A 26,606-nucleotide genomic window follows, 5' to 3' on the forward strand; every position below is an offset into this window, starting at 1 on the left:
CTTATGGGGATGCAGACAGGCATACCTGCAGCTAGGAGGGAGTTCAGAGGCCCAGGCCTGGCTGTGTGGGCACTAGTGCCCAGGGCAGGTCAGCAGTCAGTCTAAGTGGAGCGATAGGCCACCTCCTCCAAGCAGTCTCCTTGATGGCTTCAGCCTTTCTGGTCTCCCTTTCCGGGCCACAGTGACCGCTAGCCAGCATGTCTTCTCCCTGCTCCAGGCCTCCTGTTTGGCATCCACCCCTAGGCCTCCAACATCTGGACCTGGGCTGGCCCAGGGAGTATGCCAACAGGTCTACGAGCTCATCCAGACGGAGCACTAGGCAGCAGGGGAGAGGAACTCTGAAAACCGGGGAGTCCTGAAGGGCTTCGGCTCCCCCACTCCTGCTTCCCACCCCATGCACAAAGGCGACACACAGCCCCGCAGGGGAGGGTTGGTAGAAAGAAATAGATTTATTCTCATGTACAAAGCAGTCAGCCCACGGGACCATATACAACAGCTGCACAGAGTCCTAGAAAAACGCATCTCTCTAAAGGCAACTCAGAATAGGTAAGGCAGGTGGCCCCCCTCCCCCCACCCCACCACACGGACAGAACGAAACAGAGAAGAGAGAAGCCCGTGGCCGGCTGGCCCAAGAGGCCTGGCCCCAGAGGTCCCCCGAGCCCTGGGGCACAGGCGGATATGGCCTTGAAGAGGAGAGCAGCCCGCAGGGCTGAGGCCAGGGCCCTCTCTGGCTGCAGGAATGGGAGAGGGCCTCAAGCCGGGGGAGGGGGTAGTCGGGGGACCAGGGAGCCGCTGAGGGACCCGGGGTTTGGCTCTCTGTGCCCCAGGGTGGCAGGGACATGACACGGCTATCCTGGGACCACACACGGCTAGAGAGACTTGGATCTGAAAGGGGTCTTGGAGCAAGGATGGTCTTCTCCCTCTGCCCAGGCAGGGGAAGGGACTTGCCCAGGGTCACGCCACCAGCAGGGAGCACTGCTGGCTGGAGCCTGGGGGAGGCTGCCTGTCCAGCCTCCTGCTCTCTTCTGAGCTCCCTCCTTTCCCAGAGCACTGAGCGGCACCCCCTGGCAGCTCCTCCCTGGGACCCCTGCATCTCTCCGCCTGTCCCCAGCCCCAGGTGAGCAGAGCAGCCTCCTCAGAGGCACCGGCAGCCCCAGGACTGTTTCTAGTTCTCCTGCAGGAGGATGACTGTTTCTAAGACTCCACCCTCTGCTCGCTCAGCCGTCCCACCTTCCCCTTCCACGAGGATCCCGGAGACCCAGGATTGCGCCCAGATCTGGTGGGTGGGGGTAGGGTACGGGGAACACCAGCCAGGCCGCTTCAGAGGACTTGAGGAGTGCGGTCAGAGCGGCAGCAGCCGCGCACTGGTCTCCCCCGAGCGCCGGGAGGCCGATCACCACGCCTCGATGAGCCAGAAGCCTCGCTTCCGCCACACAGACGAGGAAACCAAGGCCCAGGCCAGCCGGGGCTTGCCCAGGGTGCAGACCCCAGGAGCCCGGGCTCTGGTGCCCAGGGCGTCCAGCCAGGCTGCTGGGGGGCTGCGGGAGAAGGCCTGGGCGGGGCAGGGGCGGGGCGGGGCTCACTCCGCGTCGAGGCTGCAGCAGCCGTTGAGCGGGGCCCCGGCGCCGTCCAGCTCGGGCACCTCGTACTCCTCGTCCAGGAAGTCGAGCGAGTTGTTGCTCGGGAGGCCGCGGATGGTGAACTTGTGCGACACCTTGGTCCAGTGCTCGCGGTTGGAGGCCACGCGCTCATACAGCTCTGCTGCCCGCGGGAACAGGTCCTGCAGCAGCCTGCGGGCCAAGACGGGTGGGCCTCCGGGGTCAGAAGTCCAGCCCCGGCTGGCCAGAAAGACCGGGGCTGGACCACAGGGAGAACTCGGCCGGCGGAGGCGGCACAGGCCTGGACGCTCAAGGAGAGCGGACTCCCGTCTTTCCGTGGGAGACCCAGGAGGAAGGAAGGGCCCACCGAGTGGGACAGCGGGAGACGGCCGTGCCCAGAGGCAGGGCGATGGGTGGGGGGAGCCGGGCTGGGCAGGGGTGCCGCCGGGCCCGCCCCCAACCTCCTCTCCCTGCAGGGTCCCCGCGAGTTCGCTCACTTGTAGATGGGCATCGCTATGTGCTCCATGAAGCTGATCTGCAGCTCAGGGATGTAGGCCTTCTCTCGGTCCATCATCTCCATGGGCCTGTTGCCCATGGCCTTCTCCTGCCGACACCAAGGTCACCGGCCATCAGGCCTGCCCCCCCTCCCCGTTCCTCCATCGGGTACCAGGGTCAAGGCCACCCAGCCCCTCCCAGCCCCAGGCCGGACCCCCTCCCCCAACCTGAGGTCCCGGCACACATACCAAGTCTCCCTGGGAGAAAAACTCTTTGTAGATCAGCTCCTGAAAGGCCAACACTCTGCTCACTTCCTGGGAGGGGGAGCCAGGCTCCGCACCTCCTCCATGGCTCGGTCCCACAAGGGTGAATTTAGGCTCCGGGACTCAGGGCCCTGAGCTGCATCCCCCAGTCCCACCTCAGGGCCCGTCCTCACCGCCCCCTGCCTGGCAGCGGGACAGGCCCCCTACGGGAACGGGTGACTGGGTTCCAGCCCCCTTTCTACCGGCCACTGCCTTGCTGTGCAACCCCAGGTGAGTCCGTGTCCCTCTCTGAGTCTCCCAAATGCAGCTAGGCTGAGCTCGGGGGCCACGCCCACCGGGCAGGGCGTGCAGCCTGAGCCTTGGGGAGGGGGCACTTACTGCGATCTTCCTCGTGGTCTTCCAGCCCTTGGTCTGGTCAGAGAGGTCGCAGGAGGTCATGAGGAGGCAGAGGAGGAGGCTGTGGTGCTGCCTGTTGGTCCGGTCGTAGCCCACTGACGGGGAAGGAGGGCGTCAGGGAGGGAGCCCGGCCTGCCGCGCCCTCTCCCTGGGTCCCGGGTCCAGGGAACTTGGCCCCCTGGGGAGGCCGTGCAGCCGGAAGGGGGCTGCTTTGGGCCTGACGCTCTCCTCCCACAGCCCTGCGCCGGGCACCTTCGGCCATCCTCTGGAGGTCCTTGAAGATGCGCAGGTGGTGGGCCAGGTCCGTGGCCAGGATGATGTCCCGCATCAGGTCCAGCATGCGCTGATAGTCCTGGGGCGGGCCAGGGGGCGTCTCGGCCTCCTGCCGGAGCTCCCACCCCCAGCCCTCCGCTCCCGCCCCTGCCCCCGGCCAGCCCCCCGCTCCCACCCGCCCCCGCCCCAGCCCCAGCCCCAGCCCCAGGCCCAGGCACCTTCCGGGAGAAGTGGTCAAAGATGTTGCAACCGTGGGTGTTGAGGATGGCGATGGCCTGAGCAAAGTGGTGCCTCTGGGGGGAGAGGGGGGATGGGGGGCCGGCAGGGGCGTGGGGAGCTCCCACCACACGGCCCCCACGAGACTGGTCTGGCCCAGCCCTGCCCCCCAGCTAAGCAGAGCAGGCAGAAGCGGGGCGCCAAGGGCCCCAGGTCCCTTTCTGAGCCGCTTCAGGCCCGTGGGACCTCGGGCACGTCCCTGGTCCACCCTAAGTCTCGGATTCCTCAGCTGTCAAGTGGAGGCACCCGACACCTCGAGTAGGAAACATTCGCGCATGATCCCTTGGGGTCCCAGACGCTAACTCATGCAGGAGACATGTGTTTGCTGACAAGGAAAGGCGGTGATGAGGAGAGGGCAGGCCCCTGTCTCCTGGCGCTGAAGGGCTGTCACCAGGAGGAAGAACCGGAGGGCAGAGCCACGGCTGCCACCAGGCCTCCTGGGAGAGGGAGAGCCCCTCGCCTCAGGGTGCAAGCGGGAGCAGCCTCTGGGGGGGAGCTGTGGGAGGCAGCACAGAGCCGACCTCGGAGGGCCAGAGCAGGGAGCTCGGGGTGCCCCGGGCAGGGGCCATGCCAACCCACAGCCAGGCTGGGTGTGAGCAGAGCGGAGCCGTCCCAGGGCCGGGGGGCTGCACGGGTGGTCCCGGGCAGCCGCAGGGACACACCAGCGCTCTCTTTCCTGCCTGGAGTCCCATCCCCACCCGCACGGCCCCCAGCCCCAGTCAGCACAGCAAGCAAGGCCTGCCCTGGGAGGGGCTGCAGCTCCCGCAGCCTCCTGGGGAGCACGGTGGGGAAGGGGAGCAGCAGGGGCTCAGTGGGACGAGGGGCGGGGGCCAGGCGGGCCGGCAGTACCTCCATGACAGAGCCCTCGGAGCTGTAGAGCGCGGCCAGCACAGACTTCTGCAAAAGCCGGGGAGGCATCCCGTCAGCCTCACACCAGGCCTGCTCGGAGCCCGGCTCGGAGCCCAGCACCCACCCTGGCAGAGCCTGCGGCCAAATCGGAGCTCGGTGCCCCCACCGTCCTGCCAGCTCCCACCCCTTCTCAGACCCCAGGAAGGGCGCCCGCCGCGAGGAGGCAGGGTCTCACCGAGGCCACCTGGAAGGAGTTGTTGGTGCCCCGGTGGTCCAGGTCATGACACATGCAGGACACAAACAAAGCGAAGATCTCGATGTCCCTGCGTGGGAGGCAGAGAGAAGCGACGTCAGCCGCGGCCCCCCTCCCAGGGCCCGCAGGAGGGTCTGGGTGAATGAGACATCCGGGAGCCGACCGGGCATGGGGTCAAGGGCCCCTAGGCCCCTTCCTGGGGAGAAGCCCTGGCTTGGGAGTTCCCCCGACCCATCACTGCCTGGTCACGTGATGTAAGCGAGTCGCGGAGTCTGTTCCCTCCTGGGAAAGAGGACTGTGCAGCCCTCACTTGGCTGTTTGGTTTTTTTTAAGATTTATTTCTCTCCCCCCGCCCAGTAGCTGCTCTCTCTGTCCATTCGCTGTGTGTTCCTCTGTGACCGCTTCTATCCTTATCAGTGGCACCGGGACTCTGTGTCTCTTTTTGTTGTGTCATCTTGTGTCAGCTCTCCGTGTGCGCGGCACCATTCCTGGGCAGGCTGCACTTTTTTCACGCTGGGCGGCTCTCCTTACTGGGCTCATTCCTTGCGCGTGGGGCTCCCCTACGCAGGGGACACCCCTGTGTGGCAGGGCACTCCTTGCGCGCATCAGCACTGCGCATGGGCCAGCTCCACACGGGTCAAGGAGGCCCGGGGTTTGAACCGCGGACCTCCCATGTGGTAGGCGGATGCCCTAACCACTGGGCCAAAGTCCGCTTCCCCGCTTGGCTGTTAAGAGGTTCAGTGACGCACGCAGGAGGGCCCCCCGGGGGCTGCCAGATGGGGGCGGAGGCAGAGTCACTCACTCGAGGTAGTTGGAAAGCTCCAGGTTCTTGTAGAGCAGGTAGCAGAAGTGGGACACAGAAAAGGCGTGCATCCAGTTGTGGTAGGGGGGATCCCGGTAGCCCTTCTTCACCATCAGGCAGAACCTAGTGGAGGGGAGAGGAGCAGAGGCGCCTGAGCCTCTCCTCCTCTGGGAAGCCGGCCGGGCTCTGCCTTGCCCCGTTCCTTCCCTTTCCTCCCTCCGCCGGGCCGGTGTCGAGGAATTGCCTCTCGTTCACGGATCCTCCCACCTCCACAGGCCTGGCTCTCCCCACCTTCAGAGGCCTCCCTCCCCCAAACCCGGGGGTAAAGGACAGAGGGAGGCAGAGGGTGGGGCTGTCTGCACGGGGGGAGCTGGGCTGGGGCACACACCGGGCCAGCGTCGGGCAGTCGATTTTGTAGTTGTTGATGAAATTCATGTCCTGCAGCATGCTCAGGACGGCCTGGAGGGGGCAGAAGGGGGGCCAGGGCGGGGCAACATCAAGACGAGGCTCCACTCAAAACCGCGGAGTCTTAGAACCTCAGATTAGAACTAGAAAGCCATAAAGCAATGGAGCCAAGCATTCTCAGAGCCCTGAGCTTTCAGGAACATGGGCTCTGAGAACTAAGGACTCTTGGAACCAGGCTCAGGTAAAATCTTAGAAAACAGGGAGGGAGACGCCAAGCCCGAGGACACGGGCCCCGGGCATTGCTGGCTCAGCAGCAGCCCTTGCGGTCACCGGGGCCGGGGTTGCCCCAGGTCCCTGGGCAGGGCCACAGCCCCCGGAGGACAGACCCTACACCCACTCCGTCTCTGAGGAAGACCTCACAGCCTTCCTCAGCGACCCCTGTCTTGCGGGGCCTAATGTAAACCCCCGGCTGCACGCCCAGCCGAGCCTGGCAAGGGCCAGCTCACCATGGACGTGTCGTCCTCGGGCAGAGAGCGAGGCGTGTAGGTGAAGCTTGCAAAGTTGGAGTCAATGGCAGCCACGGACGGGATCCCGTCGTGGAGAAGCTTGGTGTACTCATCGTCAGAGACCTGGAGGGTCCATCAGAAGCCCACCGTTCACCATCGAGTGTCCTCACCCCCAAATTCCCACTGCGGGGTGGGGGGTTCTTTACCCAGAATGCACCACACTCGGGCTGTGCACGCTTGTCACTAGGCAGCAGATCGCCCACCCTTGCCTTCCCAGCCCTGCAGCCCGTCTACGGTGCCTCCCTGCCAGTGGCCACCCTCATGCGTACTGGCCTACTCTCGGCAAAGACAGAGAACACCCCTCGGTGACACCCAAACCACGGCAACCTTTTGTAGGCACTAACTGTTCCAATGGTCCAGCCCCAATTCTTCCTGCTGCAGCTGTGAGCCTACCCACAAAGCCTGGGTTTGGACATGACTGAGAGGAAATGACCACCACTTGGTCTGAACGAAAGCCTGGGAAGCATCCCTGGCAGAGGGTGGGAGAACGGGAAGGCGTGTCAGCACCTTCCCAGGGCAGCTGGGAGACAGCCCTGGGCGGGCCGCCCAGCCTGAAAGCCCCAGAACGGGAACTACTCCCTGCACGTGGGAACTGGCTGTACCAAATTCTTCCCTGGGCAGAGTCCACGTCCAGCCTGAGGGCTGCACCCAGAAAGTGCTTGGAAGAGGGGTCTCCAAGCAGTGGGGCAGAGGGAGGCTGCGCTAAGGTGTGACCAGGAGAGCAGCAGGCCAGGCATTCCCCTGGAGCTACCTTCGTATCTTCAGGACAGGGCAAGGAGAAAGCGCAGCCTAGTCCAGGGCCCCCTGGGGATTCTGGGAGGCAGGGAAGGAGCAGAGAGGAGCAGGGGGGCCCTGGGGCCCTGAGGAGGAAGCAAGCTCCCTGCAGGCCTCACCTTCATGTGGTACATCATCATCTCATTGGCCAGGTGGCTGCGATACTGAGCCTCATTCACCTTTTTGTACAAGAGGGACTGGGGGAGAGAAGGAGAGGTGGCGCTCAAGAAAGGCGGCCGTGAGAAATGCCCGGAACTGGGGAGAAGTGGCCAGATAGAAAGCCCCCTTCCTATCTTGCTCTGACTCTGGTCCCAGCCTTCAGGCTCCAACCCAGATTATGGAGCCCCCCCCGCCGCCCCCCGTCTTTTGTCATCCAGGCTCCCCCTCTCCTCCCTAGACCCTCTTAGCCTCTGATCTAGCACTTTGTGCCGTCCCCTGCCCCTCCCAGTCTTCAATGATGGGACCCTAGGCCCATGGCGGGGAAAGATAAGCAAGGGGGAGGGGAGGAATAGCATTAGAGCTGCAGGGACTGGATTCCAGACCAGTGGTGCCACATGCCAATAGGGTCCAGACAACGAGACCCAAAAAGGAGCCGACCAGAGGCTCGGGCTGAGGTTGCTTCCAGAGAAAGGGGAAGCTAGTGACAACTAGGGTTTCGAAGCGTTCTTTCGTTTCCTTTCTCTCCCTCCCATGGTCCTGGGACACTGACTAGACACAGCAGGAAATAATATCCCAACACAGATGGGGCAGAGGCCAGAGATGGCCAGGGCGTGCAGCCACCCAGCAGCCGGGCGCAGAGTCCCGGGCCAGGAATGGACCCACCTGGGGCCAGAGAAGAAGAGCCAGACCCCAGGAGAAGGGGGGAAGGGGGGTCCCGCCCGCGCGCCGGGGGCGCCGCTCACGTGGGCGATGCTGATGCCGCAGTAGATGGAGAAGGCGGTAGCCAGGTCCTCGTCGAACTTGCTGAACCATGGCCCGTTGATCTTGTTCACCAGCTCGGCCACACCGATGACCTCTGCGGGCGGCAGAGCGGCTGGGACCCGCGGGACGCGGGGCCTGGCGGGGACCCGGCTCCCCCTGGCGTCCTCTCGGTCGGTCCCCTGCTGGGGAGACCCCGCCCCTCTCCTGCTCCGCAGACCCCGCCCCGCCGGGCCCCGCCTCGCCCCGCGCCGCAGCCGCGACCCGGGCGCCCAGGCGAGCCCGCACCCTGGTTCTCGTTCTTGATCGGGAAGCACAGGATGTTGCGCGTGCGGAAGCCGGTGCTGTCGTCCACGCCGCGGTAGAAAAGCGGGTGCGCGTACGCGTCCGGGATGTTCAGGATCTGGCCCGTGGTGGCCACGTGGCCCGCGATGCCCTGGTCGGCCGGGATGCGGATCTCGTAACTCTGCGGAGCAGGGCGGGAGCGGGGCGGCGGAAGAGGTTAGGAGCTGCCCGGGAGGGGACCACGGGCCGGCACCGCACGCGCGCACGTGGCCCCGCCTCACCTCGTCATCCACCACGCCCCCGTCGAACACCTTGGCCACCAGCTCGTTCTGGTCCAGCAGGAACACGGAGCAGCTGTGGGGAGAGGAGGGGGCTGTTCCCCGGGCCTCCTCGCCTCTCAGTGGCTCAGGGCCCCAAGGAGAGCTCTGCCAGGCGCTGTGTTGGAGGCTGACGTGCTGTGGAGAGCAAAGCCTGCCCAGCCCCTGCTGTCCTGAAGCTTAACTTCACCCGAGGGAGACAGACACGAGACAAAGGATCCCACAAACGGTCACCAGGCGGGCTTGGCAGGGGGGAGGGGGCGCTCTCCCCGCCCAGGGTCCATTCACTCACATCTCCGCGTTACTGAGGTTTCTGGCCTCTGTGATGATCTCCTGGAGCAGGACAGAGACGTCATCTGGAAGAGGGGGGCAACAGGGGGCAGTGGTGAGACCAGGCTGGAGTGCCCAGGCCACCACTCCCACCCCACAGCCAGGCACTCACCCAGGTGGGTGAAGAGGTTCTTTGCCACTTGGAGAAGAGCCTGGAAGGGAGCACGTGGAGATCACAGAGGGTTCAGGTTGCCGAGGTCACCCTATCCAGCCCCCTGCCTCCCACTGCCCTCAGGCGCCCAGGACAGACTGGAAACTGGCTACTCGGTCTGGGTCTAGCCCCAGCCAAGGTGCTTAGGAACCCCTGTCTCTCAGATGGGCTAGCGGCCCAGAAGTAGGTACGGTGCCCTTATCAGACACTAGAGGGCGATCACACACAGTGCCTGCAGAGGGTGCGCCAGAGAAACTGACCTCCGTCTGGAAGAGGCCTCTGGGTCAAGAGGTAATCTCCCGGCCACAGGGCGGGGCTGCCATCAGCCTGGAGCCTCGGGCTGTTCCTCCTGAACGGCCCTGGGAGGGCTGGGCAATCGGATCCCGAGAGAGGTCGAGGTGGGCCACTCACCTGGCACTCACACTTGAGCTTCTGCTCCTTCTGGAAGGCCAGGGTGCTGGTGAGCACGGTGCTGGTGTAGTGGAAGCAGTGCTGGGTCACGCGCTCATCCTGGTCCGTGAACCTGGGGAGGCAGGCGGGGTCACGGCAGAGGGAGGCGATGGCCGAGCCTGAATGACCCCTCACTCCTCTTGTATGTCTCCCTACTCCCATTCCGCCGGGAAGCCCATTGGGAAATCCACCCGCTCACTATGACCCTCCTCTCCCGGGGCTGCTCCACTGCATGGGTGGCTTGGGCCACCACCCCCTACCCCGCAGACCGAAATGAAAAGACCTCCCCAGACTATTGCCCCTTCAAGCCAGAGCCATGTCTCCCTCCTCTGACTTGGGATTTACCCAGATCACAGCTGGGTCTCCTCCCTCAGATTAGCGACCCGTCCAGGCCAGAGTGAGGTGTTCTCCTTACTCTTCCCCAGGCCCCCCCCAAGCCTCAGGGAAGGGCAGTGGCCCTGCCTCAGGGTGAGGTCTTGCCCCTGTCTTGTCCAGTTCCTGTCACTGCCCCCATCTCCCTGGACTCTGCTGGCCCAGATTTGGTGCCTCCACAGAATCCAAGGTGCCCTCCCAATTCAGGGAGCCCACCAATCCCAAATGCCACAGTCCCTGCGTCCTGCCTGCCTCAGCTGGCTCTGCCAGGGACCTGCCTTATCCCCATGTCTTCATTTCCCCAGGCCCACCCAACTGCCCACCAAGCTCCATGCTGGCAGGTCCTGAGGCTCAGACCCGTGACTCCTAGGCCTCTACCCCACCCCTGCAGACCCATCCCAGGCCTTCTGACGCCACTCCAGTCCCAGCATGCAGTCATACACACCAATACATGCGCACATGCACACACCGCACTTCCGCAGGAACTCCAGGCCTGCTTGCTGGACTCCAGTGAGTTCCTCCCCCTAGTTGCCATCGCTCCACGTCCTGTCCTCTCAGCTCCATCCCTCTCCTGCCTTCCCTTCCCCACCTGCATGACTAGGCACAAACAGCTGGACCAAGTTTGGTAGCCCCAAGGCACTCAGGTCCTGAACCTCCCCCCAGGACAGACAAGGATTGATCACAGCACTATTTCTGATCGCAGCTCAGTGATTCAGGCAGTTAGTACCAACTAATGCGCAGGACATGAGCTCTACTTAAGATACCTATTCTAGACCCCAGATCTGACCTCAGGTCCTTTAATATAATTCCTGACTAAGTGGCCAGGTCTGTTTACCTGGATGCCATGCCCTCTATGATTCTTAGACTTGTCAGTGATTCTCAATCCCCAGGCCTGCCCCCTTTAGCCACTGTCTGCTATAACAGTGAGGCTCTTTGGGTCCCCGAGAGTTTGGCCATCCCAAAGTTCACCTATCCTTGCACTGGAAAATTCCCAGCAATAGCACCATAAAAGGAGGTGGCAAATGGGGGGACGGCCCTAACAGAGGATAACCCAAACTGTGGGAAGTGGGAAAAGAGAAGGGAAACTGGTTTGGAGCTCAGCATGACTCTGAATAAGCAGATGGGTGGTGGAGGGTAATGACTACCTGGGCCTCAGCCAGCAGCAGCTGCGAGGGCCTAGCAGCCCCCATTACCCCAGAGTCTCTTGCATTGACAGTTTGTCCCTCTGATCCCTGTGCTCCACCGTGCCACCGGCTACCTCACTGGGATAAGACCCTCTGCCCAGCACCTTTCCCACACCATTACTCCCGCAGAGCCCCGCCCAGCCTCTCAGGTCTGGCTCCCCACCCTCATCACCCACCCACCCAACCCCAGACTCACAAGTCTCCTCCCTGCTTGTTGAAGGCGCAAGCCAAGGCCACCACCTGGTCAGTGGCCCGGCTGATCACAGGGACACAAAGCATGGCCTGCAGCTCGCAGCCTAGCATACTTTGCAGGTGTTGCACATCCTCCTGCAAAGGGGAGGCAAAAGGGAGGTGAGTCAAGGCAGGAGGGAGAAAGGAAGTAAGCTTCCCTCCTCTATCTCTCCACCACACTCTGCAGTGGGCAGTTTTGAGGGACTCAGGCAGGAGCGGAAGTGCTGTGACATGAGGGCGGAATGGTAGAAAGTCCCCAGACCTTGTTTCCACCTTCCTAAACTGCACTGTCCCAGAGACTCTGGCTCAGAAGGCTGGACAGTGGTCTCACCCCTCGCCCCTCCCTGGCTTAGCCAGAGTGTGACTCACAGAAGTGAGGTCCTTCAGCTGGATGCACTTCTTGTCTTCCACTACCTGGCCCAGGCGTCCTGTTGTCAGCTGGGAAATGGGACAAGGTCAAGTCGCAGCCCAGCTCTCCCCAGGGACAGGGCATCTCAATTTACACACACTCCCCCCACATCTGGCCTCTTCAGTCAGTCCAAATGGCAGATGCGATCAACTTTGGGGTGCGAGGAGGGGGAGGGGGCTCTGCCCTGATCAGAATTCCCCCACAACAGACTCTGAGGTCTTCCCTAATCAGAAGAAAGACAAGCAGACTCCAAGGATTCCTGCTGATTGCCACAGATTCTAAGAAATCCAAATCCAGAGGTGAGCCAGCCCCAAGTAAGCATAATGGTTTGACACCTTTCTAGAGCTCTTAAGAGATTTCTCCTAGTGGAGCCTGATCTGTCTCGGGATCATGCGAGGTTGTGGTCTCTTGTCAAAAGTCTAAGCACGTCCCAAGATCCAGATAATTCTATCAGATTCCAAGAGATTCCAGCGAATCCCAGCTCCACAGACTGATGCCTGAATAGGGAGGGATGTGGGACTCACCGGAAAGCTGATCTCTTCCTCCAACACTTTGTCTCCCATGACCTGAGGGGCGGAGGGGCAGGGGCGGGTTAAAGGAAGAGGAGAGGTGTTTTTTCGCCCCCTGGGAGATCCCGGTCCCTTGCCCAGCCCCTCGCCCCCCACCCCGCCGCGCGCCGCGGGCGGTCTGGCCCTCACCTTGCAGGAAAGCTGGAGGTTGTCCTCGGACACCAGCAGGAGGCAGCACCGGGACGCCCGGGTCTCCTGCTGCAGCTGAGAGGGGGAGGGAACGAGGGGCTGAGCGCGGGCCTGCGGCCACCCGCGCTCTCTGCCTTCCCACCTCTCTGAGGCCCTTCAGGCAGGTGGAGGAGAGGGAAGGGGCAGGACTTTGCGCCGGAGGACTCTGAGCTGAGATGGGGGCTCGCTGGGAGGCTGGTGCCCGGAGGGAGACAGGGCAGGGGCTGGGGGTGTGGGGTGGGAAGGCAGCTGGACTCACGTATTGGAGGACTTTGAGCTGCAGGGAAGAAGCGTCTAAGTCGTAGAGTTCCCCTGCAAGGGCGGGGCGCGGGTCAGCGGGAGGCCCCCCGCGTCCAAGGCGCACTCCCTTTAGGCCCCGCCCCCGGCCCCACCCACCGCCCTGCCCGGGGACCTCCCGGCCAATTTCTGCCCGGATCCCGCCGCTGGGGCAGTCCCTCGGCCCCGCTCGCCCGGGTGGAGCCCCCCACCCCGGGTTCGCCCCGCCCTCAGGCCTCACCGCACAGTTGCAGGATCTTGCGGTCCTGGTCCGGGTGCACAGCCCCGCCCTTCTGGTCCCCGCCGGTCCCCACCGGGGGCTTCTGGACGGCGCCGGGGGCCGCGCCGGGCCCGCGCTGCTGCAGGGCCTGCACCCTCCGCAGAGCCACCAGGGCCTGGGGCGGGACGAGAGGTCAGCGACGCGTGCCCTCAGCCCCGCGCTCCCCGCGCTCGCCGCGTCGCGGCGCCACCCCTTTCCCACGGGTCCCCAGCCCAAACCACCCACCCCTCAGGGCTGCGCTCCCGCGGGAAGGCTCGCGCCCCTTAGCAGATTCCGTTCCACCCTTCCGAGGGCTCCCATTAAGCCTGGAGCGTCCCTGGGTCCTCCAACAGGTGAGTGCCAGGTTTGCTTCCACCCCCTAACCCCAGACTCTGCCAAGCCTGGACGGGGCCAGAGCTTTCTGTCTTAAGCACCCAAGGGGCATCGGGAAGTCTTTATTAAAGTCACAAAACCATTAAAGAACCTCAATATCGTTGATGAAAATCTTACCCATAAGTACCTTCCTTTAGTATTTTACAAGGTATTTGACCTGCATTCTCTCGCCACAACCCTAGAGTCAGGGCTACCATTACGCCCATTTTCCAAAATGAAACTGAGGCTCAGGGAGGTTAGGTGACTTGCTCAGGGTCACACAGCCCACAAGTAGTAGAGCTGGAACTGGAAACCAGGTCTGTCCAGCTCCCTGGCCAGATCATCTTCCCACCAGCCCTGGTGAGGATCTGCCGTGGCCCCACCCTGCCCCAGCCTGCCGCACTCACATGCTTCTCCACAGCCTGCAGGCTCCACTCCTCGCTGTCACTCAGCTGGCCACAGTGCACCTGGAGGGGTGGGGAGGTGAGAGCAGCTGTGACCTCCCCCAGCTTCCTGCCTCTGCCAGAGTACCATCCCCAGGCCTAGCCCACCCCTCCAGCCTGCCAGCCCATCCTCCTGGCCAAACAGAGAGTTCAGAAGACCCCTCCCGGGAAGTCTTCTAGGGCTGATCCAAAGAACTCTGCCTTTACGGTCATTGGCCCATCAATGGCACAAGCCACAGCCGGGCCTTCAGCGGGTGTGTGTGCCGGGGGTGGGAGGGGGAGAACCTTAGACCCCACTCTGTCTCCCAGCCCAGGGAGCCTCTCCTGCAGGCTCCGGCTATGGGACTGGTGGCATTAGCCTCAGCTTCCCAGCTCCATGAGTCAGAGCTTGAGCAGCTCCTAAGTCTAGGGTGAGGGAAGAGGTCCACCATTTACGAAACATCCACTGTGCCTGCAGAACTGGAGAGGAATGAATGAATGAATGAATGATGAATGAATGAATGAATGTGTGGAGTGATAATGCTTGCCTTACATGGGGGTCTCATAACTTGTGAGGCAAGCCTCCACTCTGCAGATGAACCACGGCCCAGAAAGTTTGAGTAACCCTCACAATGTCACACAGCAGAAAGCGGCAGCCCTGGGTCAATGCCACCGGCTCCCTTCGCCTTCTCTGCCTATACCTTCCCCTCCCCTACACCCACCCTCACCACCACCCCCATCATCCTGGTCCCTCTCCAAGTTCCCTGTGCCAGTCCCCAGAGGTCCCCCAGCCCATCTTACATACTCTGTGAAGTCCCTTCCCCCATGAGGGAGAGAGAAAGGGGGGTGGCCGTCTGGGGCCCCACCGCGGGCCCTGCCAGCAAAGCTCCCCACCTGCGTCACAGGCTTCCAACGCCTACTCAGAGCTTCTCGCCACCTGCAGGGCCCCCCACAGTGCCTGCGACAGGCCCTCCCTCACCCTCCCTCACCGCTCAGCAGCCCCTGCCGCCTCTGCTCTGGGTCCCCTGCCAGGAGCATATGGAGAGGAGGAGACCAGCAGGTTCTTGGGAAACTCATGGTCTAGCTTGGGCGGAATGGAGGTGGGGGGGCCCGGTGGGGGGAGCCTCCTACCTGAGGAGGAAGGAGGGGGTAGGCTGGGTGGGTGGGGCCCTAAAGGCTAGGGGAGATCAGGGAGCTCAGGGAGGGAGGGCCTCCGGGTGGCTTCCTGAGCTGGACACTGAAGCATGGGGAGGTCAAGTAGAGCTTGAAGAGAGGGGAACCTGCAGACAGGAGGGTGTCCTGACGGGGCTGGAGTGAGGTGGTGTGAGGGCCAAGGTGCCACAGAGGGAAGGGACTCAGCTTCAGCCGACAGCAGACTCCGACGGCTGAGGAGCAGTGTCTATGCGGTACAGGGCCCCTTGGAGGGGGCAGGACTAGAGATGGGAAGACCCGGAGGAGGCCTGGGCCCCTCGGCATGGAAAGTTGAGCCCTAGATGGCGAGAACATCCTTCCTGTTCCTTCCACCTGGATGCACCTCTCGGGAAAAGGGAAGATTGGAGTTCCCCAGGGCTGTGGGGGCTACCGGATTTGGGCTGCCTAAACAGCCCAGGCCCAGGTCCTGCGTGGGGAGACGAGAACCGCAGCAGGGAAAGAGAGTAAGCATGGAGTCCTTGTCTACACCCGCTGGGCCTCCCCAGCCCCACTTCACACTCCTGGTCTGCCTCGACCCACCACCGAGCATGTGCACCAACACACACTGTCATAAAGACCTCAGCCCTCCCGACACACACACACACTCACTACTCCGTGGAGACACTCAGGCACACACACACGGCGCCGTCACAGTCAAAGACGCCCACACGCCGACACTCGGCTCTCCACCCAGCCCCACGTGCACATCCTACCTCTGCAAGGGAAACGAGTTCACAGAGCCAGGCACACACTTCTACCTTCCCCACACAAGCACACGCAATCCCTCCTGCACAGCTTTTGGCTCACCAACAGGAACACACACTTGCACCCCTCTCACTAATCAGGGGGCATCTCCTAAGGCCTCTGGAGCGCTTGGCAGTGGGCGCAGGGGCTGTAGGGGGGCTGAGAGCCCAGCACAGTTCTTCCCTCATCAGGTTTATTCGATGTGGCCAATCGCGTCGGCACCCCATCCCCGAGCAAGGAGCTAGTGTGGCTGGCACAGCTGGAGGGAAGAGTGGGCACAAATAGGCATCAACTGCCAGAGAGCAAGGGCTGCCTGCTCCTCAAAGAGACTTATTATCCCAGAATTAAAGAAGAGAGCCAAAGACTCATTCCACACAAAGAACCTGCCATCGAGGCGCCTTGAGCTGAGAGCTGCAGAGGCCAGGACTCAGCCACGCAGCTCTGCACCTGGGCAGCATATTCCTCGGAGCACTGGCTATACCTCCGTCAGGGCCCAATGTTCCTTGCAGGGCTCCCTGGTCTCTTCCTTGCTAGCATCATTTGCCGTCATTTTCAGTTCTATCCTTATTTTGTTCACTGGTGTGATGCGTGTGTTTCCTCCACCCCTCCACACGATACGCCTGGTCTGTCTTGTGTTCCCTGGCACACAGTGCCTGGCACACAGTGGTGCCCAAGAAATATTTCTGCTATGGGTGGGTGGGTGTTTGGGTGGATGGATGGATGGATGGACAAATGGATGGATGGCTGAATACCAAGAGCAGAGGCCCAGAGAGGGGAATGGGGTTTGTTGAGGAAGGTGACTCTGACCTCCCAAAAGATCTGCCTGTGGCTCCGCCTCTGCCCTCTGCACCCTCTGCCCTCAGTTTATGGTAGTAGCTGGGAGGTCCGAGGCTGCCTGGGCTGGCTTGGGGGGAATGTGAGATCCCGTGGCCCAGGAAGCCCTGGGTGGGGCAAACGACAGGACCTGTCAGGTATGTACATTGCAGAGAAGGAGGGGTCCTGGGAAGTGTATTTCCACATGAGCGCAGAGCTCTGGATAATCCAAACATCACTCAAGGGCTCCTAACTGCCCAGGGTATTCGAGGGACTGAGGCGAGCCAGGACTTCTCCAGAAGCCAAAGCCCCACACAGCACCTCCTCTGCAGCATGCGCTCCACACGAGGTCCCACCCTCTCCCCAGGACACCAGCACCCTCCCCCCCACCCTGCATTTGCTCCGTGGTTCCCTCCACCTGGAATACCCTTTCCCAGAGTCCTCTGCTTGTTGACCTCCTACCCACGCCCCAAAGCTCCCCTCACGCCCCTTCGTCTCCCCTGGAGGCCCTTCCTGCTGCTCCAGCCTCGCCCCCAGAGCACCTGGCGGCAGCACTGATGTCATGTGACCTGTGGTGGCCTGAGGGCGCCTCTGCCTTCCCCCAACTAAGAGCGCCAGGATGGCAGAAGTGGGCCTGACTCTCCTCTCTGCGCCAGCACCCAGCCGGGGTGCAGCCCAGCCAGGTTCTGCCAAGGTGGTTGAACTGAAGGGACTGGACCCCCTGCCTGTCCTGGACACACGCGTGCACACACACACACGCACACACAGGCCTTTCCTCCCCCAGGAGAAGGTGGCGCAGTCACAGCAGCCATGCTCTGCCCCCTGCCCCTTCCCTTGGCAGGAGTTGTTTCCCTTTCGACCCAGACCTCAGGGCCTCATCCTGGGAGGTCCCAGGGAACCTCGCACCCCCAGACCCTTCTCCCCTAACAGAGAGGGAGGTGGGCAGCTCAGCCCCTGCACACCGCCCCTAGCCCGGCCCTCCTCGAAGCAGACCAGCTCTGAGACAGACGGGACCAGAGGAGGCGGGGGCCGCCACGCCGAGAACTCGGTGCCAACAGCAGATCTGTTCCCTGCAGGAACAGAAGCTGGGGGTGGGTTGGAGGGGGCGCAGCTTGCAGGAGAAACCGAGGAGGGGCCGCGTCTCTGTCAGGCAGATGGGGAGGGGAGGAGACCAAGCCAAGGGCCACCACCTGACCCTCCTTTCCTCTCAACGGCCGGGCGCCCTTGCCTCCCATCTCACCCCCTGCCAGCCGCTCAGAAAGGTCAGGCCTCGCAAGCCTTTAATTCTCTTTTAATGAGCCCAGGAGGATTCCCCCCGGGAAGGCCGAGGCCGGCTCATCTCTCGTTGTGCGCCCCAAGCATGCCCCCTATGGGGTGGAGGCCACCTTGGCGGAAACAGACTCCCCGTGATGACGACTGGGGGCGCTAACCCTCCAGCCCTAGGACCTGACAGAGATTTTGAGCCCTTGCCTGCACCCAGAGGGGCGACTGCAGGAGGCAGAAGCCCCTCCCGGGAGCTCCAGCAGGGGGCGGCCGAGGGCAGCGGAGCCACCCCTGCCCACCCGCGCCCCGTGCCCTCCCGCTGGCCCACCCCTCACGAAGCAGCCCTGACCCCACGGGGCGCGATGCCTGCCCACGCAGCCGCTGCCCGCGGGCCTTCTCTCCCCCGGCCCTGGCTCCGGCTGCCCGGCTCTCCGATCTCCGGGCGCGGTTCCCACCCTCTCTCTATTAGTCGGCGCCGCAGGTCGACCGTCCCTCGGGCACTTCCCACCTCCCAACCCACCACGACCCACGGGAAAGACCCCAAAGAGAAGGCAACGCCAGGGCTGGGCCAAGGCCGGCCTTTGAGTCCACACGGGGCTTGCACGGCCCCGCACACCCCTCAGCAGGTTGTCGCCTGGGCTGTGGCTTCTCAGTCCAGTCCGGGAGTAGCCCAGGGCACCTTCCGTCGGCCATCCCAGCCGCCCTCGCCCCCACCGCCCTCTGCACTGCTGTCACACACAGGCCAGGCTGGCGCCCTGTCCCGCTCTCCTCTCCGCACTCCCCCCGACCCCCCACAAGGGCCCGGGCAGGCTCTTACCAAGACGACAGCGGCCACCGCCCCAGCCTCCTTGTCCACCAGGGGTACGACCAGCACTGAGGGGGAGAGGGCAATGAGGTGGTCCTGCGGGGCCAGCGAGGCTCAGAGCAACCGAGCCAGGACCCAGGGAGGGAGACAAAGACGCAGACAGAGGGACAGACATAGACAGACCCAGAGACCCAGAGAGAGGGGTCCTGAGGCAGCGGCCACACAACCACAGCAACACCTCCTGCCTAGAGGGACACCCCCTCACTTGGCAACGCTCTCGTGATCCTCCCAGCAACCCTGGGAGGGAGGGAGGGAGGCACGTGAGGCTGAGCACCCCTTATTTTACAGATTAGGAAGCTGAAGTCCAGAAAGGGGAAGTGACTTGCCCAAGATCACACAGCAAGTCAGGTCTCCTGACTCCCACCAGTCTTGTGTACTTTCCACATCGAGACAGAAGACAGAGACCTAGAGAGACTGAGACATGAGGCAGAAAGAGACATGGCGGACAGGGGGCAGGGAGAGGAAGAGAGACAGTGGAGCGAGGGCAGGACCACCGCAACCCCACGTGGCAGCCGGCACGAGTGCAGCGTCGCTGCAGCCGCCGGCCACCGAACCCAAGCATGTGCCAGCGCCTTCACATGCGTTATCTGGTTCCTCCTTGCAATACCCCCTCAAGGTGGCTACTACTGTCCCCATTTTACAGAGGAGAAAACTGAGGCACAGAGAGATTAGTAGCACAAGAGAAAGAGCATTAAATGGAGGGATTGCTAGAGACAGAGCAAGAGGAAGGAGACGGAGAGGAAGACGGGGGGGAGAAGACAGACGTGATCCGGGCCGCCGGGGCCACAGTCCCTCCCCACCCTGCCCCGCCACCAGGCCTTACCTTGGGTATCGGCGGCCAGTGGAGCCACCAGCCTGGCCAGGGGCTTCCCCAGCAGGTCTGAGGGGCCCAGTCCATTGCAGCTCAGCCGCTTCCGGGAGATCACCGCCTCTCTGAAAAGAAGACGTGGCCCACCTCTCACTCTCTGGGTCAAGGAGGCACTGGCCGGGGCTTGGCTGGACCCTGCACGCCTGGGAGGACCTGCACACGTTGACTTTTGTGGCCCGGCGTGGCCTGCGGTGCCTCTGGCCGACAGAGATGGGGAAAGTCCCAGGCGGGCCCAGCTCAGATCCCCCAGGCAACAGGGAGAGCAGATAAGTAGCTCGCAGCTCAACCCTGCCTTTGCTGCTACCTGACCTGAGGCAAGAGACCCAGCCTCCGGGATCCTCTCATGGAGAATTAGCATGGAGGAGAGTGGAATGATCCTTTCCTGGAGAATTAGGATGGAGGAGAGTGGAATCCCAACTGTCACCCTCCTCGGTGAACAACCGTGGAGCAGCTTTTGCTGCTAAATCCTGGAGGGGGACCTCCAGAGGTAATCGTCATAACTAAACTTTATTAGACATTTTCTACGAGCCGGGCCCTGTCCCAGCAACTTACATGGATTAATTCAAAAGTCCCAATAACCCTATTAGATATGCTCGTCATCTCCATTTCCAGACGGGGAAGCTAAGGCACAGAGAGGTCAAGTAGCCTATGCAAGGTCACCCTGCTACTAAGTGGCAGAGCCAGGCTTTGAACCAGGCATTTGGCACCACAGCCCATTCTCTTAAGCGCTGAGCTTGAACCTTCGCAAGAGCTAAAGGGGCGTTGAGCAGGGGAATGGCCTGAGCGTTGAGGCGGCAACGGGCATGTGTTGCAGGCAGGGAGGGAAAGCAGGAATTGAGGCGGGGTGGGTTGGCGTAGGAAGAGTGAGTTTCTTTCTACTCCCACCACTCATGTCCCCACCCTGGCCTCTGGCCTTTCCTGCTTCATTATGCACCTGATTTCTCACCAGACTGTCACTCCCTGATGATTAACTGTCCCAGGTCCCTTATCCCTTATGTTGCATCCACTTAATTGGGTTTGTAGGATCTGCCTGGCCTGGACAGAAGGGAAGTTTGGGGGCCTGGGACTCTGGTGTGTGCCTGTGGGGTTACTAAGAGGAGTCCAGCAAAGACCAGACGAGGAAAAGGGAGGCAGCAACCTGCAAGTGTCCAGGAGGTCACAGCCACGACAGAAATCGTGGGCTAAAGGGGTTGAGCATCTGGTCAAGGTCAGCCAGCATTCTGAGCCGTAGCTGTCCACTCCTGGCCCCGTGGACCAGGTCAGAATCTGTAAGCACCAGTGGTGCCCCCAGCCTGTCAACACTCACGCCCTGGCCCTGGAGCACTGGGCTCAGGATCTGAGCTGTCTCGACCATTCTGGTCACCCAGGAAGGAGCAGGCACCGAGGTTGGCAAGATGTCCTGATGAGTACATCAGTGAAGACTGGAGTTCCATGGCTGGTCTTGGTGACCCTCAGCCAAGCCGCCTTCTCAGGGACCCACCCAGCCCCCGGTCACCCACAATCTGGGTGCCGGGAGGCCACAAGGTGGCACTGGCCCCCGCCCCGCTGTCAGGGAGCCGGGTAGCCTCATCCCACTGACTCCCTCTCTCCACCTCCCCGACCAGGAGCTGCCTTGGCCTCTTTCCCCAGGAGCCTGATAAAGGAATTTGTCCTTGGCCTTTCTTCTCAGAACACAGTTCGCTCCTCTGGGCTCAGGACTCTCCAGCCCAGAGTCCCCAAGGATTCCCATAGGCCTCCCTGGATGTCCCTCAGGGGCGCAAAGGCAGCCCGTCCAGTCTGAATTCATCACCCCCACCTCCACCCCCAAAAGAGGGACAACCATCCCCGGATCCCCTGTGTCTTGTCCATAAACGGGCCTCTTCCTCCCCGCCCCACCCAGTGGGTGGAGTTACCTCCCAGGGAGCTCTCGGAACTGTTCCCTGCTTGCCAGTCCCAAACCGAGCTCAACACGGACTCGTCTCCCCTGGGCTCTGCCGCAGCCTCTCCCCTGGGCTCCTGCCCCACCCCACCTGGATCCCTCAACTGCCTCCTCTAGACCAGAGCAAGGGGGGCATCTAAACACAAACCCTTATGGGGACATTCCACGTAAAAGCCTCCATTCCACAAAGCATTTACTTGGCGTCCTTCTGGATCGGGTTCAGCGCTGAGGACTGAGATGAGAAGCCTGACTTGGGGACCCCCAGTGTGGGGGCGACTGACACACAAACACACCTGAGCCAGGCACGCGGGTGCTGACCAAGGTGCAGGAGCGAGTGGGGGCAGAGAAGGCTCCCTGGAGGGGGGATGCCCGCGTTGAACCTCGAGGCAGAGAGAAGAGGACGTGAAGGCAGAGCTGCTTGTGAAAAGGCTCAGAGGAGGAAAGAGAGTGTCTGCTGGGCAGTGAGGAAAGAGTGTGTCTGCTGGGCAGGGAGCACAAAGCTGCAGAGAGGCCAGGGACCGAGGGGTGGGCTTGACTGGAGGGCGTTGGGAGCCCAGGAGGGTTTGAGCAGGGGAAGGTCATGGTCAGGATAGGTTTCAGGCTGACCGGGCTAGCTGCCCGGCTGGAACCCTCACGAGGGAGGGAGAGCCTGGTTCTGGAAACCAGGGGGGCCTCCATCGTCTCGGGGGCCCGGCCACTCTCCAAGCCCGGGGCCTCCAAGGCTCCTCGACGCTCAGGCAGCTGCTCCCCGTGACACCTTGCTCTGCAGTCTGCCCTGGCGTGGCCCTGCCACCTCCCACAGCCCCGGGCAGAATGTGCCAGGCTATGCTCTCCACACCCCGCCGCCACCAGGAGCCCTGAGCCTCTGCCCCACCCACCCAGAACTGAGGCGCTCCAGAAGCCTTCAAAGATGCCCCCATTGGGGGGGGGCGCTGAGGCTGAGCCTCCCACACGAGATGGGGTGGGGTCTTGTCTCCTGCTCACCCTCTGGTGGCTCCCCCCTCCATGCTGAGTGCCTCCCTCCCTCCTCCCCAGTCCCTCCCCTCCTCATCCCCCACCCCCACCCCCCACCTTCCAGGTCGAAGCCAGGAGGGGCGGGGAGGGGGAGCTCCACACCCCAGGGCCAGCTGTCCAGACCAAAGGCCAGTGACGCAGCCCCCATGGCGCCCTGGTGGCCAGGGTCTGCCCCACTGAAAATAAAGACAGATGGGCACGGAGGGGAGAGGAACGGGCGTGGATTTTATGGTGATTCCATTCCTTTAACAACTATTTGCTTAGTGGAAAAGGGGTGGAGGGAAAGGCTCTCTGCGGGTAGGGTCATTGGCCTGGAAGGAAAGGAGCGTCCAAGCCCCGGCCTTTCCCTAGGTGAGGCCCCACCCCCTTCGCTGAGCCCATCCCCTGCACTGAGCGCAGACCCCTAACTCCACTCCCCAGCCCCCACCTCTCCCTCTCCAGCCTCCACCCCTCCCCCAGCCCCCACCGCTCAGTCTCCAGCCCTCAGCCCCCACCCTCGCCAGCCCCCACCCCTCCCTGAGCCCCCACCTCTCTGTCTCCAGCCCCCCAGCCCCACCCCTCCCTGAGCCCCCACCTCTCCGTCTCCAGCCCCCCAGCCCCACCCCTCTCTGACCTTTCCTGTCTCCTGGAGACAGATATTGATCCCAGTGGGGCCCTGGACCCCCCTCTCCCTCTGCCTCTCCCCCTCTCCCTCCCCTTCCTCCTCCCTCTCCCCCTTCCCCCTCCCTTTCCTTCTCCCAGAATGTGAGAATCCAGGGATGGGAACAGATGGACAGATTTTTGCAGCGAGAGGGGACCAGGTCATCTCTGAGGAAAACATTTCAGAAGGTTGAGCTCTGGGACCCCCAAAGGGTAGCCCAGGGAGACAACCAGCCCAGGCAGGCGGGGGCGTCTCAGCCGAAAAGCCTTAGATTTGGCTGCTCTTGTCTGTGGGTAATCAGAGGCTCTAAAAAGCAGGAGACACGGTGAGAACTGGAAGGCGGAAGGACTAGGCCTGAAATGGGTGGGGTGGGTGGGGGTGGGGCACCAACAGGAGGGTGATGAAGCCTTCCAGGGAAACCTTCCTCCAGGCAGCCTTCCAGGACTCTCCCTTCCTCTCAGGCCCTGAGGTCCCCTTGGCCCTTAGAATTCAGAGCAGGACCAGCCCTCAGACATCAGAATATCCAACCTCAACAGGTAGACAGGGACCCAGAGACCTCCCGGGGTTGGGACTGGGTAGAGGCATCCTGGATCCTGGTGCACCCCCTCCCAGCCCAGGGTTCTTGTTCCGTTTGGGTCCAACAGTCTCTGCTGCTCCACGGCCACTGGTGGACAGCCCCACCCTCGGCCCAGACACTTGTTCTGAAAACTGGGCCCTCCCTGGGAGGGAAGGGGGCAGGCTTTCCACCTGGGGACCAGGCCGCGCTGCCTGAAGAGGGCCTCTGGCTGGCCAGGAGGGGGAAGGAGAGTGCGGACTGGGGGAGGAGGTGGATGGGGAGGAGGCAGGGGCGGGATGAACCGAGGCAGCTGCCAGCCTGGGGAGCATGCGCAAGGGCGCACGCACGCACGCACACCCCAGGCCCATCCCCACCCTGCCTCCCCCGCACCACCCTGAGCCGGTGTTCTGCCTTCCCTTGGGCCTTATCGGTCTTTATGATGCAGCCTCCACTTCACACCTGCTGTTTGTCCGGACTCGGGCCCTCCAGGGTTTCCTGGAGGAGCACGTCCCCCACCCTGCCCCGGGCCCCGCTTCAGCCGGTGGCCACTCGCCTCCACCTCCTGGCAGACCCGAGCTTCCCGAAGGGAAGGACCCTGGACCTAACCCCACCCACGTTCCAGGAAAAGAAACTGAGGCCAGAAGGGAAGTAATTTTCTCCAGGCCGCTCATCATCCTGGGGCTCAGCGTAGGGGGAACGTGTGGAAACAGGGGGGTGGGGAGCAGCTAGCAATCACTGAGCGCCTGCTGTGTGCTGGGCGCCCGCTAAGCACTTGACATGTATTATCTCATTAAACCCTCACAGCAAGCCAAGAGATGGGCCCTATTGTCTGCTCCATTTGGCAGGAAAGGAAACAAGTCCAGGGAGGAGACCCAGTGAGGCAAAGATGGAGCTGGCCTGTCTGACTCGCGCTTCAGTGCGCCTCCCTCTTCCACATACCTAGGTCTCAAGCCCCTAGCCCGCCGGGGGATGCTGCCGGGAGCTCCTGCAAGCAGAGCCCAGCGCCCCCCCCCCCCACTCCCCCTCCCCGGGGCCTCTCCGCCCTAGCTGTGGAGGGGGGCTCAGCACCAGACTGGGGGATGGGCAGGCTGACTGATCTGAATCCCCACCCCCAGGGCTCGCCGGCCTGAGTGCACTTTGCCCCCCATGCCCCATGAAATGTCCGCTGCCACCCTCACCCTTCTCCTCCTCTCGTCCCCCTTGCCTTCCTCAGCCTCCTGGAACCGCTGAGTCCTCTTTCCCAGCAGGCATTCAGTCTCTCCATCTCCATTGAGCTCGGGGCTAATTGCATTTGAACATTCACTTTAAATTGCCTTTTTTGTACCTTTTCCAAAGGCTTTACCAAGTCTGAAGTGGTTGGGGAGGGGTGGGAGAGAGAGGCTGAAAGCGCTGCTGATGCAGAGGCTCAGAACCCCCTCCAAGGGCCCGAGCTGCACCCTTCGCCCTGCCTGCCAGCAGCCAGCCTGGGAGGAGCCCCTGCGGGCTCAGGGGGCGCTGCAGACCCTCCTGCCCTCTGTGCCAGTCCCCCGCATCCCTCCCCCAACGGGCCCTCGGGCAGCAGCTTCCAGGACCTTCCCACAGGAGGCCAGCGCAGGTTAAGCAAAGGTCTTTAGAATTAGGCGTTGGGGGCACCAGCTTGGGGGGGCGCGCATTATGGTATTTTCCCCGCTGTGCCCTCAGCCCCACACGCCCCGCTCCCCGTGCCCACTGCGCCTTCCGACCAGCACCGTGCCCTGCAACACATTCTCATCTGCCGTGGTTCACTTCCCCTCCCTGTCCCATGGACGGCCAGGGGCCGGGAGACCCGCGTCCCAGGCCTGGCTCTGCCTCCCACCAGCCAGGTGGCCTTGGACACATCTCACGATGTCTGCCCATCTGGAAAATGAGGAGGCTGCCCTCGATGGGCTCCGAGGTCCCAGAGGGCCACAGGGCGCTGACGTCAGAGATTCCGACTTCTGCCATCGTGATCCCAATCCCACACACTCCAAGAGCCCTGACTACATGGCTCAAGCCCCGTTTTAAGCGTGTTCAACTCCTTTATACACCTCCCAAGAACCCTGCAAGATAGGATTTACAAACAAGAAAAGGCACAGAGAGGTGAAGTAACTTGCCCAGGGCTTAACAGCTAGCAGAGGGGGGCTGGCACATGAGCCATCAGGTTTGGGAACACGGGGGACCCAGCTCTCCTCTCACTGCTCCCGCAGGTCCGGCCCTCGGGGTGCCGAGCCCAGCCCTGCCCTTGCGCAGGCCTCGCAGCATGCTGGTCCTAACTGATAAACGCTGCCGCCCCAACCTTCTGAGGCTCTGCTCTGCAGAGGAGCAATTTAGAGCTCGGTGAGGAGAAAACCTACCCCACGGCGGGTCAGCAGCAGGCCAAGGAACAGGCCCCATGGCAGGGGCGCTGGGGTCAAGGGTGGATGGGGAAGGTCAGACCTCTTGACTTTGGTGCCCCAGTCGGAGGATCCTTGGCCATAGGAGAGGGCAAAGGAGGTGGTGGGGGTGGGGGGGGGGGAGAAAGGCTCACCGGACTTTCCCCTCCTGGGGCAGCTCATGCGGGGGGTCCTCACACACCAGCCGGGACGCCCTGTCCAGCAGGTAGGTGTAGACGGTCTCCTAGGACAGAAGGCGCTCGTGAGCCGCTGCGGAGGGGCCGTCCGGGCTCCCCGGCCCGCCCTGTGCACAGGTGTCCATAACGCGAGGGCCCCAGAGCCTCGGCGCGTGGGGCTCAGCCACTGGCTTGTCTTCAGTCTCCAGGTGATTCCAACGAGAGCCAGGGTGGACCAGCACCTTATGAACTGAGCACCTCAACTTCTCCTCCTGGACAGGGTTCCGGGCAGGCAGTGATCCATGAACCTGCTGGCTTCCCTTGCCTAGAACCCCAAATCCAAGATGCTGGGGAGAGGCTTTGAAGGGCTGAAGGGACAGACAAATCACCCCCACCCCTGGGGTTTTTCCCTGCTGGGACTCCAGCCTCAGGCGTTCAGCTAACAGCCGAGCATCCACTCTGGGCCAGTACCGCGGGAGGGGACCTGAACGCCCCAGGAAACTGAAACAGGCCCCTGGACCACAAA

General features: G+C 62.7%; 1 protein-coding gene across 5 annotated transcripts in view; it reads right to left on the reverse strand.

Annotated features, from left to right (window-relative positions):
• Positions 1-430: 430 nt before the first annotated feature.
• Positions 431-26,606, reverse strand: part of PDE2A (phosphodiesterase 2A) — an 86,004-nt gene continuing 59,828 nt past the window's right edge. For all 5 annotated transcript variants that reach the window (XM_058305897.2, XM_071218246.1, XM_071218247.1 and 2 more), the window contains 28 exons: positions 26,060-26,148; positions 19,363-19,472; positions 18,492-18,547; positions 13,649-13,708; positions 12,852-13,005; positions 12,594-12,646; positions 12,296-12,370; positions 12,122-12,163; positions 11,558-11,626; positions 11,154-11,284; positions 9,363-9,474; positions 8,913-8,952; positions 8,763-8,826; positions 8,435-8,507; positions 8,157-8,334; positions 7,853-7,965; positions 7,070-7,147; positions 6,117-6,239; positions 5,594-5,664; positions 5,206-5,328; positions 4,386-4,473; positions 4,151-4,198; positions 3,244-3,318; positions 3,005-3,104; positions 2,735-2,847; positions 2,342-2,380; positions 2,096-2,202; positions 431-1,790 (listed from right to left, as the gene is read on the reverse strand). In XM_058305897.2, the coding sequence (XP_058161880.1) occupies positions 1,580-1,790; positions 2,096-2,202; positions 2,342-2,380; positions 2,735-2,847; positions 3,005-3,104; positions 3,244-3,318; positions 4,151-4,198; positions 4,386-4,473; positions 5,206-5,328; positions 5,594-5,664; positions 6,117-6,239; positions 7,070-7,147; positions 7,853-7,965; positions 8,157-8,334; positions 8,435-8,507; positions 8,763-8,826; positions 8,913-8,952; positions 9,363-9,474; positions 11,154-11,284; positions 11,558-11,626; positions 12,122-12,163; positions 12,296-12,370; positions 12,594-12,646; positions 12,852-13,005; positions 13,649-13,708; positions 18,492-18,547; positions 19,363-19,472; positions 26,060-26,148 (2,595 nt within the window). In that variant the 3' untranslated portion in view covers positions 431-1,579. The remainder of the gene's footprint in view (positions 1,791-2,095; positions 2,203-2,341; positions 2,381-2,734; positions 2,848-3,004; positions 3,105-3,243; positions 3,319-4,150; positions 4,199-4,385; positions 4,474-5,205; positions 5,329-5,593; positions 5,665-6,116; positions 6,240-7,069; positions 7,148-7,852; positions 7,966-8,156; positions 8,335-8,434; positions 8,508-8,762; positions 8,827-8,912; positions 8,953-9,362; positions 9,475-11,153; positions 11,285-11,557; positions 11,627-12,121; positions 12,164-12,295; positions 12,371-12,593; positions 12,647-12,851; positions 13,006-13,648; positions 13,709-18,491; positions 18,548-19,362; positions 19,473-26,059; positions 26,149-26,606) is intronic.

The sequence above is a fragment of the Dasypus novemcinctus genome, chromosome 10 (genome assembly GCF_030445035.2).
Source record: "Dasypus novemcinctus isolate mDasNov1 chromosome 10, mDasNov1.1.hap2, whole genome shotgun sequence".
NCBI classification, from domain to species: domain Eukaryota; kingdom Metazoa; phylum Chordata; class Mammalia; order Cingulata; family Dasypodidae; genus Dasypus; species Dasypus novemcinctus.